The sequence below is a fragment of the Psammomys obesus genome, unplaced genomic scaffold, assembly GCF_907164565.1.
Source record: "Psammomys obesus unplaced genomic scaffold, mPsaObe1.curated_primary_1811, whole genome shotgun sequence".
Taxonomy (NCBI): Eukaryota; Metazoa; Chordata; class Mammalia; order Rodentia; family Muridae; genus Psammomys; species Psammomys obesus.
The window spans coordinates 3079005-3097856 of NW_026592890.1; the positions used below are offsets into that span (position 1 = coordinate 3079005).

General features: G+C 40.5%; 1 protein-coding gene across 4 annotated transcripts in view; it reads left to right on the forward strand.

The window, feature by feature from the left end:
* The window catches only part of Oprm1 (opioid receptor mu 1), a 50273-nt gene that overhangs the window by 16251 nt on the left and 15170 nt on the right, over window positions 1–18852 (forward strand). For 3 of the 4 annotated variants that reach the window (XM_055615843.1, XM_055615845.1, XM_055615844.1), the window contains exons 2-3: window positions 14728–15080; window positions 15839–16359. In XM_055615843.1, coding sequence (XP_055471818.1) covers window positions 14728–15080; window positions 15839–16359 — 874 coding nt within the window. Of the gene's footprint in view, window positions 1–14727; window positions 15081–15838; window positions 16360–18852 lie in introns of those variants that run through there. The other variant, XM_055615846.1, reaches the window with a different exon arrangement.

Genomic DNA, 18852 nt, shown 5'->3' on the forward strand with positions numbered 1-18852 from the left:
CAGTTTCTCTCTCTATTTTTCCTCCACATTTAATCGCTCACATTCTGGAATCTGGTATATAGTTCCAACGTTTTGCGCTATTATTTAACATTTTATGTTGTTATAATTCTGAGACAATTGAAACACTCCAAATTCCATGATTATAAGCGCCAGGCAACAAAGGAAGTAAATTGTAATTATTCCTATCTTTTATTTGCATATCAAGGAACTTCAACGTATTTCTAACTACAGTGCTAAATAGTTTCTTATCTGAAATTTGTCAGGTATCTCAGTGGTATTTAAAATATGGGTAAGATTCATAGGGGTCTTGGCTGCTACCAGGAATTTTGTGAGCATCTATTTGTGAAAACATGGGTTGAAATGTTTGTGAGCCTTACCTAACTTAGTAAAGCCGGTTATCATGCAGATAGTTTGTGTTTAGGGTATGTCTGCTCTAGCAGTGAAGTGTAGAGCTGACAGGCCAGATGTAACATACAGACGCGAATAAAGATTGTCTCCGTTATTCCTTTTACTCTGATTCAATTTTTTCTTTTGTAGGAATCCTGACATGATATAAACATTTATCATTTTAATTATTTTTTAATTTTATTATTAGAGGTGTTAACGTGTGCGTGTGCGTGTGCCTGTGCATGTGTCACAGCACTTGTTGAGGTAAGAGGAAAATTTTCAGGAGTTAATTCTTCCTGCATCCTAGGTCATGGGGATCAAATTCAAGTCCTCAGGCTTGAAAAACAATGAGTGCTTTTTATATACTGAGCCATTTTGCCAACCCTGTTTTAATTCTTTTTAAATATTTATTTTGTTATTTGTTTTTATGTGCATGTATGTGCGTGTGCTCATAGATGCCAGAAGAGGGAATCAGATTCCCCAGACTTACGAGCCTTTTAATACACTGCAACTCCTGTTTGACAGTGTTCTGTTCAGGCCTTTTTACCTCAGTGTTTTTTAGGTTTATCTGTACATTGATACAGATTTTATTGCTGACAGTGATCCTTGAGGCTTCATGTCAAATCATCACTAGCCTCTTGGAATGAACAAGATGTTTGCTTTCTTCACTACTCTTCACTACTTTAAACACCTTCATGATCGACAGCGGGTCTGTTTTAGATGTTCGTTATCCAGCAGCTTTATTTATTTGAGGAGTTTGGTGATTAGTGACTTCATCTCTCATTGTTTGTCCGTTAGAGATCTGGACATAATTCCTGCTTCCTGGTGGAGGTGGTGGTGGTGGTGGTGGTGGTGGTGGTGGTGGGTGAGTGTGTTTAATGCATTAGTATCTGATGTAGAAAACAAAGGGTGGACTTTCAAAGGAAAGTTGGAGAAATACTACCTTTTAGACGGATCTTTTCACTGATCAGCTACATGATTCATGTAGAAAACAGAAGATGGTAGCTACAAACCACTAGTATAACAGTGCTAGCTTTTATAACTGCCCGTTTATTTTCTGCTTAGTGGGATCTTATCCTCATGTGACCTTAAGTTATTGTCAACTGTTTTTATTTTAGCCTGTAAGATTGCTTTTCGGATGTCTTGAAATGAACATGGTTTAGCAAATTTCATCAGTTTTTGTCTATCTAGATATGTCTTAGTTTCTCCCTTGCATTTGAAGAAATTTTGTCAACATATTCTTACATGATAATGTTTTTTCTTGGGCCACTTTAAGTATACTAATCCTCTGGGTGCCTGCCAGCTTCCAACATTCCTCACCTGTAATAAGCCTGCTGCTTTTAAGATTCTCTGTGTCTTTTGGCACATCCACTCAAATTAGGTCTCAGACTCTGTCTCACCTAGGAGTCATCAGCTTCTTGCATGCTTGCATGCTTGCATCATCCATCCAACTTGAAGAGTGTCTGGCATTGTCTCACACTCTCTCTTCTCTCATTCTAGTTTATGTCTTAGTCCTCTTTGTGTTTTTCCACTCATCCATTAGGCTATGTTCTTTTATCTTCATTCCTCCAGATTCAATACTTTCAACTTGGATGACCCTCAGCTCATTGATTCTTCTATGCATTTAAGTCTGCTCCAAAATCTCTCTTGTTAATTTTTCATTTCAGTTGTCATCACCTTCAGCTCTACAATTTCCCTTTAGTTCGCTTTAGCTTACCCACCTCTAACCAGCATTTCTGTCTCTCTCATTTGTTCTTTTTTAAATTTTTAATTTATTACAATTTATTCACTTTGTATCCAGCTATAGCCCCCTCCCTCGTTCCCTCCCAATCCTGCCCTCCCTCCCTCTTCTTCTGTTACCTTGTGGACCATGTTTAACGCTTGCTTAAAGGTTGTTCTTTTTCCTACTCCGTCTGTTATCTTCTCTCTTTCAGAGACAGCTTCTGCCTTATTTCCCTCCCTACTGTTGTTCTTCTCCTTCTAACTAGTTGCTACTTCCCTGTGCCATGCCTTGTGGTATTTTTGGCAAAAATCTACCTTAACTACAATAACATTGTTAAATCTGAGAACCTAATCCTCTCCTTCCTCTGAAGTTTATGGATTTTCATTTGTTTGTTTGTTTGATCATGTAGATCATTATCTGTTTCAGGCATCAGCCAGAGATGAAAATTTATGATCTTTCCTAAATTTTCTGAGCCTGTACTTTTCACTGGACATAAATAGTCACTTTCTCTTTTTTCTTATATATGCACTTTCAGTTGGCTCTCTTAATCTTCCATGTCTGTCTTCCAAAAGAACGGTAGTTTGTTTTTATTTTTTTTAATAAAAAATTAGAGGGGAAATCCCAGGGCCTTTATAATCTCCAACTGTAGGAGAAGGGATCTGCACCATTGAATAGACTTTAACAATACTCCATGCCTCTGTATCTACACCTGTGTGACCAGAATACACACACACAAACACACTAATGTATGTAAGATAGGGCTCTTACTGTCTACCTTACTTGGAGCTTACGCACTGTGCAAATTGTTCTTGCAGTTCAGGTATGGCTTGCCACCGGGCTGAGGGTAGAAATTAGCCAGTTGACAAGTGAAAATTGACCAAAATTAGCTGCAGTTAACTGTCCAAATGTTCCTATGGAAGTTGCAAGTCTTCAATGTATTCCAAAGTTCCAAAATATTTACATCGGGCAGATTCTGCCAGTGCAAGCCTAGCTCGGTGGGGGAGACAGGTTCTCAGTGCCTCCTACTCAGCCATCTGCTCAGATTCCTGGTGTCTGTTATTCCTGAAAGAGTTGTTCAGCCTCCAGAAATGCTAGCTTATTCATTTTCCAGGAAATAATGATATGCATCTTATAGATTTGTTATAAAGATGAGAAAGATTCAGGGAAACTTCTTAAAATCCTGCCTAACTCTCGGTAAATGGACCCCTCCTGCTGGCTGTCACTGCAGTGCAAAGAAGTGGCATGTGTCTGCGTCATCATTCACTTCGGTTCAGCAGTCATCTTTATTGGTAAAGGAATGAACTCTTTTTTTCTTTCTTTCTTTTTATTTATTACAATTTATTCACTTTGTATCCAGCTGTAGCCCCTTCCCTCATCTCGCCCCAAATCCTGCCCTCCCTCTTTCTTCTCCTCCCATGCCCCTCCCCCAGTCCACCCCTTCCATCTGACCCTAGCCTATCAGGTCTCCTCAGGACTGGCTGCATTGTCTTCCTCTGTATAATGGGAAATTGCGGCCCACTCACCTGGCTAAGGTCACAGACAAGGTGCTCAAACCTAAGGGTCCTAATTTTAAACACAATGTCCCTATAATGCTACACTGGGGTGTTAACTTCTAAGCTGATAAAGAATGAAAATTAAAGGAACTTAACAGAATCAAAAAAGTTTCTCCTACTCACTGGTCCATCGGTTCATAGCCCTTTAATGGGTTTAGGCTTGCTCTTGGTACAGGTTCAGGCATCCAGGACATTATTACCACTACTACTTTTAAAGCCTAATACCTAAGACTAACCCAGAGAACCCTACATACTCACCATAAAATGTAAGCTATCCCTAGAAAATAAAGAAGTACCCATTATAAATCTAAATCAGTTGATTACAACTAAGTGGCTCTTCACTATGAGAGCATCTAGAATTAAAGTTTGGGGATTTTGTCTCGTGACATCACTGGAGGGTTGGGTGTTGAAAAGGGTAGAATAGACAAAGAGAAAGCAGATACAGAGCTCAGATAACAGGCTCCAACGGTCCCTTATCCAGGGGACACATGAAGAATTGCTAGGGTTTTTGTTGTTGTTGTTGTTCTAGTTTTTGTTTGTTTGTTTGTTTGGGGACGGGATTTGAAAAAAGTGAGATGTATCTCATAGGTAGAGACAACCTAGAGCTCAGTAAAGATCTAGCTATAGGCAGAGTGCATGGCCAGAGGCTCTGAAAAGGGAGGCAGTGCTGAGAACACGGTGAGATGGAGCGAAGCGCTCATTCCCACTGCTGCCTGGATCCAGAGGCAATGGGTGTTTCCTATTGCACAGATATTGCTGAGCCCGTGTTCCAGAATACTGGAGGTACAGTAGCTGCTACAACCATAGTGATCTCCCCAAATGGGCTGTTCTCATCTGCTCACATCACTGGAGAATTTCTAATGCCTCTCTCTACCTCTCTCTCTCTCTCTGATTTTCTTTCGCCTCCTGGTGATGGTACAACCTCCTGATTTACATTACTATGTCCAAGTGCACTCCACAATCAGAGTATACTAGTCCAGCAGGGATGTGTCAGTGGTTATATATACTATATATACAAGTTAATATATATCTATGTATTATTACTATTGTATATATAATAGGGAAATGTCACAGAGATTTGGAGTTGGTTATTGCAAGAGAAAAGGAGTTTGTCTAAATGGACGCTCAAAGGTAACTTGATAAACAGGCATCAATAACTGTATACCTAGAGAAGTAAGTTAAGATAAAGACTGGGTCCTGATGAAAACTGATAGACTAGGATCAGATGGAAGGGGAGGAGGACCTCCCCTATCCATGGACTAGGGGAGGAGCATGGAGGTAAGAGGTAGGGAGAGTGGAGTGGGAGGGGATGAGGGAAGGGGCTACAGCTGGGATACAAAATAAATAAACTGGGATTAATAAAACAATAAATAAATTTTTAAAAATTTAAAAAAGATAAGGACTGGGGTCATCTGCCTGAGAAGCAATGTTGTTTATATGTTTTGCATTTCTCTGTTGTGAGAAAATTCTGTTTTTTCTGTTATAAATACACTTGTAAAGTCAACTTATTTTTGCTTGTTGGTTTGTTATTGGTGGTGGTGGTGGGTGGGTGGGTTGGTTGGTTGGTTGGTTGGTTGGTTGGTTGGTTGGTTGGTCCATTGGTTTGGTTTGGTTTGTTGCATCATGGAGAATCTTCATAAGATGTTGATGGCCTGTGGAATTCTGTTCCACACAGAGAACTCCCCTGGTTGCAACTAAACTACTTCTCTGAACACTGCTTAGATCTGCTTGAGTTTCTCATATTACTCAACTGCACATCTACACTATGTCACTATTCTCCTGCAGAAACGGGGACTTAAACACGAGGATTGATGCTTAGTGCTAAGATGACATAGCAACTATGTTTTATTCCCATAGAAGTGGAGTCTCAGAAATATGAAATGACCCAAACTGTCATAAGTGATGAGAGCTACGAATGAGAACCTCAGAGGCAGGAAAATTCACACACTAGTGAGGCTGAGCAAAGCAGGATAGTCAGGAGAGTACAGATGGCAGATAACTCTGGAGTATAGTGACACCAACAGACAGAGCAGGTGAAACTCTGATAAGCATTATTCATTTTCAGTGAAGCTATGGCTTTATGTATAAGCATAAGAAATTTGAAATGAGCAAGGGATCTGGGTCCTCTCCATTCATGGTCCTTGGTTGATTCTTCAGTCTCTTCAGGCCCCCATGGGCCCAGATTCTTTTGGCTCTGTTGCTCTCCTTGTGGAGCTCCAGTCCTCTCCAGGTCTTTCTCTCTCCCCCTTCTTTCATAAGATTCCCTGCACTCTGCCCAAAGTTTGGCTATGAGCCTTAGCATCTGCTTCAATGCCGTGCAGGGTAGAGTCTTTCAGAGGCCCTCTGTGGTAGGCTCCTCTCCTGGTCCCTGTCTTCTCCTACTTCAAATGTCTACCCTGTTTGCCCTTCTAAATTAGAATTAAGCATCTTCCCTAGGGTCCTCCTTCTTGTTTAGCTTCTTTAGGACTATAGAATTTAGTATATTTATCCTATATTATATATCTAATATCTACTTATAAGTGATTATATGCCATGTGTGTCTTTCTGCTTCTGGGATACCTCACTCAGGATGACCTTTCAGCTCAGTCTCCATGGAGGTTTCCTAGTAAGGGGAGCAGGGCAGTCACTGGAATGAACTTGGTTGCCTGCTCTTTAATCACCTCCCCCTGGTGAGTTAGCCTTATTAGCCCACAGAGAAAAAGGATCCAGAGAGTCCTGATGAGACCTGATAGGCTAGGATCAGATAGTAGGGGAGGAAGACCTCCCCTATCAGTTGATTAGGTAGGGAAACAGGGGAGGAAGAGGGATGGAAGATAGTACTGGAGGGAGATGAAGAAGAGGGCTACAGCCAGGATACAAAGTATAACAATATTAATAGAAAGAAAAAAAGAAATTTGAAATGTAGTCTCAAGTCCATGAATAATACAACATTTGCCTTTATTTGATTTTCTATACTGTTTGAGGTAAATTCAAACTTTTGTTTTCAAGATGGTCCACTATAAATTACTAAAAATTTATATTGTTGGTACCCATCTCCAGAATACCTTAGGAATTATTTTTGAAAGAACATAAATAAACAGCATATCAATGAAAATACACACATAAGCTTATGAAAACAATACAGAAATTCTAATTGGGAAATACAGCAGTTTAAGGAATCCTGCTAGGTGTTGCTGTTTCCTCTGGTAATATTTTAAGCCATGTGGGAATACAAACTAATTTAGCAGATTAAGAAGAAATATCACTGGCCTTGCTACTGATAAATACATTTGTGGAGGATGCAACTGAGTTTTGTCTTGCTATCTTCCTATTTCTAATCCAGACTGAAACACTAGACCACCTTATCACAAACCTGAACTGGTGACCTCTCTGTAGGAAGAGTAGTTATTTAAAGTTTACAAAACAGAGCTGTGGGACTTAAAGTGGGTTTCCATTCAGAAGCCAAATCTCACAGAGAAGAAGATAAAGGGAAACTAAATACATTTATTTTCCTTATACTATAAGATAAGTAAAATTTGTCTCCTTCTTTTGAAAGGGTTGAATAAGAGAACTGAGCAAACAGAGTGTTTGAGTCATGGAGTTGAAGGAAAGACTATTCTCCTAACCTGACACACTGAAAGCCTGGATGAATAGACCACTTAAGTCCCAGGCTATAGAGGCAACACCAGTATCATGACATTCTGAAAAGGAGTTCCAAACAGTGTCGACAACTATGTCAGTTAACACTTGTGTGCCTTCTAGTCCCAAAGCAGGCCAGAAGCAGTAGTACAGTGGGCAGGGCAGAAATGCTAGCAGCATCGGGAAGATGATCAACTCTCCGGAGGGTTGGAAGGCAGGCACTCAAAATCAGGCTAGTAGCCACTAGCACATGTGTTAGTGAAGCCCACCCCACCCCCCACACTTACTAAAAACTGGATAGTTTTTGCCATGACCCCAGACAGGCTGAGATGTATATTGACTTCAAAGATCTCCCTCCACTCTTCAGTCATCATATTGCTCAGGCATGGCAGTGTTACAGCACAAAGGAGACAAGTGGGAACACACAACCCAAAAAAAGTCACCAAAAGCAATCATTTAATAATGTTAAAATAAGTTATACTTGATGTTTGCAAATGAATAAAATCGCTGTTCCCATCAAACAGGAATAATCACATGAAATTGGACCTGGGTAGATACCAAAAAGCTAACACTATGTATTAAACACGTGAGCAGAGGGATGGAAGAAAGGCAGTATCCGTTGAACTAACTGCCCACACATCCTTAACTGGACAGGCTGCCAAGTACCACATACAATACATGTTTTTAAATAAACAGACATTTTGCAGAAAGGAAAGAAGAGTGAAAAAATCTGTAAGGAAGTAAACTATGAAAATTATATTTCTTAAGATAATGACTTCTTTTCAACATGATTGGAAAAAAAGAAAACCATGAATAGAATAATACATTCAAAGTAAATTAAAACTACACTGAGTGTGATGTCAACTGGACCCCTTCTAAACTGCATCCTCAGCATGTTTCAGGGGTTTTATCAGTCATGTAAAGTAAAGAGCGTCACCATCAGTACTAAATGGTCTTTGAGATATAAAAATGAAGCCAAGAAATAAACCTAATGATTCATCACAAGATGATCTTATTTTTGTATCACTAATATAAGCACTTTTGAGTGCCTGATGGGTGGAAGAACTCTAAGCCTCATCCCTGCCTTGATTCCTTCTCTGTTAGAGGTGGGCAGAGGGGAACTGTGAACAGACTCAGTGAAATCTTATGATTTATTGGAGTTACTATTTAGGTCATCTTAATGACCTCAGAGTAAAAAAGTCTTTGTGAATAACATTCGAGCATGCATACACACACACAAAGATGTTCATGTACATGCAAATGCACACACGCGCGCACACACACACACACACTCACACACACACACACACACATCAGGGAAAACTGATTTCAGTGATATTCTAAGCAGATAAACTTTTGCAAAGAAAATAAGAATGTTTTCCACGGTTACCTTGTTTGAGCTGAACAAAGATTCTCAGGGGCAACGTGTTTTATAATCTTGTTGGCAACGCACTCATAAATATGCAAGACTCACAGGACGGCATAATAGATGCATTTCAGTTCCTAGTGCAGTCTAGAGAAAGGGGCAGAAAGACTCTCTCAAACACTCAGCTCTTTCTACCTGGGTCCTTTCCCTAAACTCAGGGTATTATTCAACAATACACTCTTGCAATATTCTACATCAGATGTATTATTCCATAAACTTCTGTGACAAAAGCAATTGATGTCTTTCAACTTTGAAAATAAATTAGCCAGACAAAAAGAAATACACGCCTGTGATTTTACTTCAAATTTTCTGGATCACTAAGCAAACTTTGCTCTTATCACAATGAATTAAACAGCTGTGCACCCATTCTTTTATTCATCACCTTTCAGCAAGCATCTGTGCACCCATCTTGTGCTGGAGTTTTCTGAAAGGTAGATAATTTTTACCTGCTTTCCTTCCCTGTGTCACTATTCATCTACTTATATTGGCTGATTATAACTTCACCAAATTACCATCAAAAACAAGGTTGGTAAAACGCCACCAAACTATGTAACTATGACTTCAAAGACCTCTTTCTATATTTATGGAAAATAAGAGTTTTCTTTTGGGGCTTGTTATTATAGAATTTTTCTCCCTCTCTCACTCATTTCCTTACTCTTCTCACACACACCTCAAAACATGGATAATAATGGAGAATTCAGGCAAGTGTTTATTTGACAAAGTCTCCACTTGCATAATTATCTGCAAGTAGACAAGCACCTTTATTTCATTTGATTTACCTCATTCATCATGAGACTCAAAAGATAGTGCTTTAGAGAGGGTTTCCTCCTCCATTAAAAAATACAGATTTCTGTGTGGGGATATGGACACAAAGGTCATGGCAAAACAAGGAAAAGTTTCCAATACCATGCCTTGCTGACCTAAATCTCTTCCTTCCTCACTCAAATTGGTAAAATCCGAAAAGGTTAGAAAGGACTCAAGGATAGGAGACTCTTCTTCTACAAATCTCATTGGTTTTACTGTGAATAGCTAAAATGAGGGAAGGGGTTAAGCCACATGAAGGACATGGTATGGTATAAAGGCATCAAACCACATTGAAAAAAATACATGCTTCATGCTTTGGGTCTTCCTCTATCAGTTCTATTTCTGAACTAAGAGTCATCACAATTCAAAGAATTAACTCAAAAAGTAAAATAGAAAGATTGGCTAAGGCCTCTGGTAGACCACCACGCAGGTAGTTGATTCACTGTAGTTGTTTTTTTTTTTTTTTTTACCATTAGTGAACCAAAATCAATAAAGTTTTAGAAAGTAGCAATAATTGGGTGAATGGCATAAAGAATGAACGTAGCAACAAATAGTGTTTGTTTTGTAACTACATACAAAGAGTGGACATTTATAAGCAAAAGATATACATGTGACAGTGAAGGCAGAGAAGATATCAGTGAAAGAGTTGTGTCATGCCTCATCCCAGAGCCAGTCCTGGGTTCATACAGATACTCTGGTAGGTCAAACGTTGACATCCTAAAATGAACATGATATTTAAAGTGATTTTGCACAGTTATGCCTTTAAGTTTACAGAACACAATCGATCATCTAGAATAGATATTTTAAGTACTTATTATGAAAATTGTAATGGGATAAATAGAAGGTACTTAGGTCACTGCCTAATAGAGAAGGAGATGCAGTCAACGCCTAGAAGGGCCTGGGGTCCAGAAGAGGGTCTTCCAGCCCACATGCCACTCTGGCTTTGGGCACCTCACTGTTTTCACTTTACTTCAATTCACTTCGCACAGTAAGAAACTGAAAAAAAAAAGGATGGAGAAGTGATTGTATTTACTATCTAAGGGTTCTGTCAAGACCCATTCAAGCAAACAGAATGGCAAAGACAATCTCTCCTTCAGCCTGCTTCTATGTCTGCTCGATAATTCTCATTTGTTTGCACCTTGCAGCTCCTACTGGCTCTCTGACAATTCATTTAACTTTCTTAAATGACAACAGTGATAACCACCACGTCAGAGCAGAACAAAACGAAAGGCTTGTTTGCTGAGTAGCAGTGCCTCTTCCTTAAGCAGACCATTTCTCCAGATGAAAGACCATGGAAGAATGACGAAGCCTTCACCAAAACTCCAGCCTCTGTAATTCTTTTTCATATATTTAGAAAGCTACTGATATGACTCAAAGCTTGAGTAGAGCATGGATCAAAATTCTGGTTCACTTCAGAAGAAGGATCTCCAGGCATAATAAGAAAAAAGAAATAGTGATATTCCCATAAAATGCCAATGGAGAGATCTTGCTAATATTTGTTTAGTATTATTTAATTGACAGGTAATAGTGTATGTATGAACTGTATTTAATATGATATTGTGATATGCATTGTAGAATGAAAATATTAATATGCCCTCCCCTCACTTTTCCTTTCACAATAAACACTAATCAAATTTTGTTTCATAAACACCTCATTTTAAGGGAGAAAATGATTTTTAACTGAAATATGTATGCATTCTAAGTACCTGGTGAACAGATCAGTTTAAAGAAAAAACTGAGAGTGTAATGAGTCCAAAAAACTGCCTTAAGGTCCTCTCTAGAGCGTGACTAACGTCATAAGCTATGTCTTTGGATAACAAGCCTGTCATCGATAGCTTATCTAAAAAAAAAAAAAAAAAAAAATCTTTTTCTGCTTTGGGGAAAATCTTTCCACTTATCAAAACATCAAAAGTGTTTAAATTTCTTGAACATCAAAGTGAGTGATTTTAAAAGCTTAAAATTGCTATTACAATTTGATTTTTGCCCATTTGCTTCTGTTGAAAGGCTTGTCAGGTATATATATATGGTCTTTACTGAATCACACTAATCTGTCTCCACACTGATTTATCTGGCTGTCTCTACCTTCGTCTTAAACCCCTTTTAGTTCTAAAGCGACTCATGGTAGCCTCACATCTGAGATCCACCAGTTGCTCTGCATAGTCTGAAGAAAGAATCAGGTGTTAAAGGTGGAACTCAGAAAACGGTCTCAGCTGGTTGGTCCTGGTGATATCCACGAAATATTCTAGTTTCAGACCCTTGCTGTTCACGGGGACCTAAACAGTCTTGGAACATTGAATTAAACCCCTGTGCCAAAGGTTCTATAATACCATACCTCACAGAAATCAGCTGTTTGGGGCCGAATGAGTTAGATTTCTAACCTCATGTGACTCAAAAGCTCTAAGCACAAACTGAAATGTAAAGGATCTGGCTGTCTTCTGTAAATAAAAATCTTAAAGACCTTGCTTCAAATATTACATTCTTTTATGCTCTTTAAACTCCTCAGACAGGGAGCTTTTCAAATGAGTTTTCCCAACAACTATAGACTATAAAACCTGTTAGGATTGAGCCCATCTGAAGAAACTCATATGCTCTGGGGAAAACAACAAAAAAACTTCCTATGAAAAAAAAAACACTCTAGTTTTTTAATTAGCTCATTTTGCACGGTTATGGAAAAACTGTGGATGATATATAAGGAGAAGAGGTTTATACAGCGCACACTGTCAGAGGCTGAAATCTCCAGTGTCACAGCAGCAGCTCTTCTGAGAGCCCTTCTCAGCGTGACATCATGGCTGGTGTCATGACAGCCACTCATGCTAGAAGAAGGTACCAAAGGCCAGAAGGGCCCAGAAAGATGCAGAGGAGGGCTCAGTGTTGCCCTCTTATAGCAATCCTCTGTCAAGTACTAACCAGGGTTAGAATGACCTGTGGTTCTGAGGACAAAACCACAACCAAGAGCCTGAAGACCTCCTGCTACTCTTGTCACTTAAAAGCCCCCTCACTAGTAAACATCATCACACCAGAGGCCAAACTGTAAATGCATGAACCACAAAAAATAAAATAAAATAAAACAAACACCCAAACCATAGAGGCTCTATTGAAACCTGAGGCCGACTCTGCTCCCTATGACACCCATCTCTTAACATCTTCATGCCCTGAACAAATAACAGGGCCTACTTCACAGCACAGTTCAGATAGAGAATAGAAAAGGAGTCCTTTTCCAGAGGACAGCTGGGCCACGATTACAGAATGTGAGCACATAAATATTGAGCGTGAAAACAGACTGTGGTAGCTCTGCATGGGAGGTACACCCACCATCGATCTAACGTACTTTTTGTTTTGTTTTTAAATTTGTTTATTTTTTATTATTTATCATAACTTATCTACTTTGTATCCTGGCTGTAGACCTCTCTCATCTCTTCGCAGTTCTACCCACCCTCCCTCTCCTCCTCCTGTGCCCCTCCCTAGTCCACTGATAGGGAAGGACCTCCTCCCCTTCCTCTCCCATCAATCTAACAGTTGTTATTATATATGTTTATGCGCCTCGTTCCTACCTCAGCATTCAACTTTCTGTAAGCTTTCAAGACAAACAACACTCCTAGATATTTAGCCAGGAGGGGAAAACACACATTATTTTTACTTGGATGTTCATAATAGATTAATAGACAGCAGCCAAAAACTGTATGTCAATCACTTCCTATTGGTAAATGACTGGAGGAAGAAATAGGGGTACAGTCACACAATGAAACCCTTCTTAGCAATTTAGGAGGAAGGGTTTTGATGCGCAACCCTGTGGATGACACCAAAAAATTACACAGAGAGAAACAAGACGAAGAGGGGCATTTACTGGATGATTATTTGCATAAAATACTAAGAACTGCAGATTGATCTGTAGTAACAGAAACCATAGCAAGACCAGGGTTGCTTGGGAAATGATAGGGCAGCTTTGGGAAGGAAGGGGCAAGGCTTACGAAGTTGCCGGGGGAAATGTTTGGCATCCTTTCTGACGAGGAAAGTACTACATTTGGCAGGTCTCTTTTGCAGCTGTTCAAGTCAGCCACCGCAGCACCCAACAGCTGTCCATCTCAAAGGATGCGCACTGACAGACAGGTGTCACAAAAGAAGCACAGAAAACCTGGCTCTAAAGGCAATGGTTTACCAAACGCTGACGCTGATGACAGTGATTTCACTGATATACATATGTCAAAGCTTACCAACTTGTACTCAGTTATGTATCGTTTTTACATGTCAGTAACAACTCAATGGAGACCTTAAAAATAAAGCAAAAATAAAATAAAGTAAATCTTGAATCTCTGTCACTGGATGAGGGCTTGTTCATCATAACACACACTCTTCTCCACTCCCTGGCCTCTGTCTGTATTCCTTTCTCCTGGTACTAACTGTCTTTTCCTGGTAGCATTTTATCCTTCAGCATGCCAAAAATATTATTGTACCATTTTAATTCTACCCCTTGGCTGGAGTTCTTGTTCTACCACCATCTTCCTACTTGAGGATTAGACAAAATGTGAGTGTCTGAAATGCTCTCCAGCTTCCTTGTCCCTTATGTGTTCTGTTCAATCCCAGTAATCATTTTCATGCTGCATAGAGACTGGCACATGGATTTTGCCTGAGGTATATCTATGCACATGTAGAGAAACCCATGTCCTTGTGCTACAATTGTGCATAATAATCCTGAGTTTATCCATATGTTTAGATATTCTCTCATATGTTTAGAATCGTTATCCACTATCTGGTAATTCTTCATGCCAATTGTACCAGTCACAGTGACTGCCACACTAAAAACATATCAAGCTAAGCATGGCAGTACACATGTAAGTTACAAAAACTTGGAAATTAGAGATAGGAAAATCAAGAGTTCAAGACCAGCCTTGCTGTATAGCAGGTTCAAGGGCAATTTAGTATACATGAGATCTTGTCCCAAATAAATAACACACACACACACACACACACACACACACACACACAAAAAAAAAAAAAAAACCTGCCATGTTTTCCTACAATAACTTTTATAGAAAAGACAGTTTGTAACTAGGAAAATCACTATTTATCTCATGGACACTTAGTTGTAAAGATCAACTATTACGTTGAAAGAGTCCTGGATCTGTTCTCAGGGTCTTCCATTGGCCATGACGTTCCCTGAAGAGAATGCCACTTGTCTTTCACCTCTAATAATCCCTCATTGTTCTTCTGATTCCTAGATACACCAAAATGAAGACTGCCACCAACATCTACATTTTCAACCTTGCCCTGGCAGATGCCTTAGCGACCAGTACCCTGCCCTTTCAGAGTGTCAACTACCTGATGGGAACGTGGCCCTTCGGGACGATTCTCTGCAAGGTTGTGATCTCCATAGATTATTACAACATGTTCACCAGCATCTTCACCCTCTGCACCATGAGCGTGGACCGCTACATCGCTGTCTGCCACCCCGTCAAGGCCCTGGATTTCCGAACCCCCCGAAACGCCAAAATTGTCAATGTCTGCAACTGGATCCTCTCTTCCGCCATTGGTCTGCCTGTAATGTTCATGGCAACCACAAAATACAGGCATGGTAAGGGTTAACATGGGCCTGAGGCAGGGGTGGGGCTTCTTGTAGTCTGAAGTGTTGGTGATGTCCTGAGCCAAGCAGAATTCATAGTCCATTGTGAAACTGTACTTTGAATCAAGAAAATGCCTTTAAGTTTTTTGAAATGAAAAAAATTTCCTGTAATTAGAAGCCTTCTAGGTATTTTAATAACATCAAAATCTACTTATTCTTGATTCCTTTGTACTTACTTCATCAAAGGGCTGAATAAATAGGAACATAGCTTTCCCCAATGTAATTAAAGCGTAAGCCCAGAGAATGTTTCACTGAGGCTTGTTTCCAGTGATTGTCTAACTGACAAATTTGCCTTTTCTGATGTAACAGCCGCTGCTACCCAGAAGTGCCGAGGAAGCGTCCATTAGCAGAAGTCCCTAGAAACCTTGGACAATGGTTACATCTTTTATATAACAGCATAAATCTCACAAGGTGTCTGATTCATTGTGAAATGTACATAACTTCTCACTTCATAAAAACCTTAATGTGATTCAAGCAGGCAGAGAAATGGAAAATGTAGGAAGAAGAAGAGAAAAAAAGAAAGTGACTTCTTTGTAAATCAGTGGATAGGTTTCTTCCTTAATTTCTTTAATTCCTTCTGTACCAGACTGTAAGAAACAATGTTCGCCTGGCACAGGTCAAAGATATTAGTAGGCAAAGGAGCAATTTCAGTACTGGAAGATACAACTAAATGCCGCCGCTTATTTTTCTTGAAAATTCTTTTCTTCCAGGGTCCATAGATTGCACCCTCACGTTCTCCCACCCCACCTGGTACTGGGAGAATCTGCTCAAAATCTGTGTCTTCATCTTCGCCTTCATCATGCCAGTCCTCATCATCACCGTGTGTTACGGACTGATGATCTTACGACTCAAGAGCGTCCGCATGCTGTCGGGCTCCAAAGAAAAGGACAGGAACCTGCGCAGGATCACCAGGATGGTGCTGGTGGTCGTGGCTGTGTTCATCGTCTGCTGGACCCCCATCCACATCTACGTCATCATCAAAGCGCTGATCACGATCCCAGAAACCACTTTTCAGACGGTTTCCTGGCACTTCTGCATTGCTTTGGGTTACACAAACAGCTGCCTGAACCCAGTTCTTTACGCGTTCCTGGATGAAAACTTCAAACGATGCTTCAGAGAATTCTGCATCCCAACCTCCTCCACGATCGAACAGCAGAACTCCACCCGAATCCGCCAGAACACTAGGGAGCACCCCTCCACGGCCAATACAGTGGATCGAACTAACCATCAGGTACCTGCTTTCTAGAATTATGTTTAAGATATAAAAATGCAGCACCTGGTACCAGTCTGAGATTTAAATCCTTTAGAAGGTCAGTTACCGGGGAATTGAGGCCACATCCAAGAACGGAGGGAGGAGGAGACCAAACTGTATTGTCAGGAAGATGCACAACATAAATTTGCGTGACATGCTTGCTCCTGTTCATTTAGCTATAAAGGCATGATGGCTAACAATCTACCACACTGCTGAGAGTTACTATCCTCAGAGCCTTGCCTTCTTGGCAAAATCAATGGCTTTAGTACATTGTAGGAATCAACCCACTCCGGAGTCCTTGTTTCATACAGAAACCTTCCATGGTCCAATAATATTTCTGTAAAATCCCTATTGTTTAAAAACCAACCCCACCCCAAGTCAGTAGTTAAATAGCCTTGTCCATTGTGGTCATAGGTACAAGATAGTAGCAAAAGAGAGAAAAAAATATATTTAAGTTTTTGTTTTGTAGATTCTACAGTCTAAGAGCTAGAGCCATCAGCAGCATATCACCTAACAACTATGTTGAAATTAATTTTAAACATGTTCTCTGCTATTTGAAAATTATTTAAGAGTGATTAGATGTTTGGGCATGTATTACTATGTCCAGGAGAGTCCCAGGAAATCCAAGATTTGCTCTCAATATTGTAACCATACAAGGAATAAACAAAGAGGGGGGGGGGAGAATCCTGTCTTTAATGCTCTTAAAACTGCCTAATTCACTGCTTTGCAATAATTTGACATCTAGCCTAAAAACTCAGTACAAATATGACTTAGTTATTAATAGTAACCTAAATAAATATTCCAAAGTACTTCCCACACCTAAAAACCATAGTGAATATAATTTTATAGCACGGAGTTAAAATTCAAGCCTCCTATGAAGTAAATGGTGTGGTCAAAACTCTGGGTCAAGATCCGGTTATCAAGAGGCAGAGCTCAGAGGACAGCAGCTTCACACCCTAAGACTAGGGTGCAGCGGAGGGAGGCTTCCTACCCCACGGGTAGCTGCTCCCACTTGCTGCGTCTTCATCACACCATCTCTCACTGTTCCTTTTTACCCCAGCTATGGCCTGCCCCTCAGTCCTTCTAAGTCGCCTCAGATTTATGTAACACAACCTAGGTGAACCTGCCTGAGGAGACACGGATCCGCAATACCTCTGGCGAGCATGTGGTAATGATGGCAGATTCATGTCCAGCCCAAAGGCAATTATTGACAAACTTGTCTCACTGCTTCCCGCTCAGAAATCGAGGCCAGTAAGGAACGGGTTCCTCTTCTGCTCCCCCACCCCCTCATTGTTATCCGCACCAGCATATAACCTTTTCCTTTCTCCAAGCAGCTCCCCCTTTTTAGTGGCTTTCAAATTCTTGCCTGTCATTTTAAAAGGGTAAGGATTTAAATCGATTTTTTTTTTTCCTCCAACCCAGGGGTAACATATTAGAGAATTCAATTTGAAACTATCCATCCTAAGATGAACTTGAAATCCTTTGCGTTAAAATAGTTCGCCTTCGTTAGAGAAAAGGGTGAGACTAAGAAAGATTGAACTTTTCTCCTACCCACCAAGTGCCAGGATGAGTCTTCCCTGTTACAAGGGGCGTGGCTTCTTGGTGGCCTTGCTACCCTGCCTGGTTCGCCTGACCTTCTACCGGAAGTACAGCCCTCTCCACCCACCTTGGCCCCAGCACACCCCAGACTTAAACACATTTGCCCTTCAGCTTCTCCAGTGCCGCCTTAAACCCCCTTCTAAACGCAGGGTCTGCACATCAATGCGGTTCCTGCACCGCCAGAGAGTAGACGGGAAGTTAATTGGAGAAGTTCTGTCATAAGTCACTAAAAGGTTTGCTTTTAAAAATACATCCAATTAGCACTTATCGTTACGGCTGCCTCTGTGGAGTGGGCGGCAGCGGTAGATAACAGAGAAAGCGCTTCAGCCTGGGACTGGCTGCTTGCCAAAGACCCAGCTGGAAGAGCTGGCCAGAGAAGAGGAGTTACAAGCTGCGAGGAGCAGAAACAGCCTGACATATTTGAAAATTAACAGAAATCAAAGATCCTTTTACACCAGTCTCCACTGTTGTGTCTTTCTTTAGGGTTGAGGGAGTCAGGGGTGGATGGTTGAGGCAAATGGAAAATCCTGTGGTGGATGTCTCCATCATCTATTCAGATTGGACCTAAAGGAGGAGGAGTTAGACTACACGGCTCTGCCAATGGGAATCATTCGATTAGCTCGGAGGGGAAATCAGACAGGCAGGTGTAGCGTTACCGTGGGTTTCGTGTTTATTCATTCCTTTGTTTTAAATAGGACCCATCCTGTTAGGAAACAAGTCTAACTGGATTCACGCGAACTTTTCAGTTAGACACATTACAAGTTTGTCGTGGTTATCAATGTTTATTATGTGTTGTCTATTTGTGTTTTCTCCCAAAATATCTATCATATTCCACGTGTCACACGTCAAGCCCTTTAGTCAACTTCCTATTCT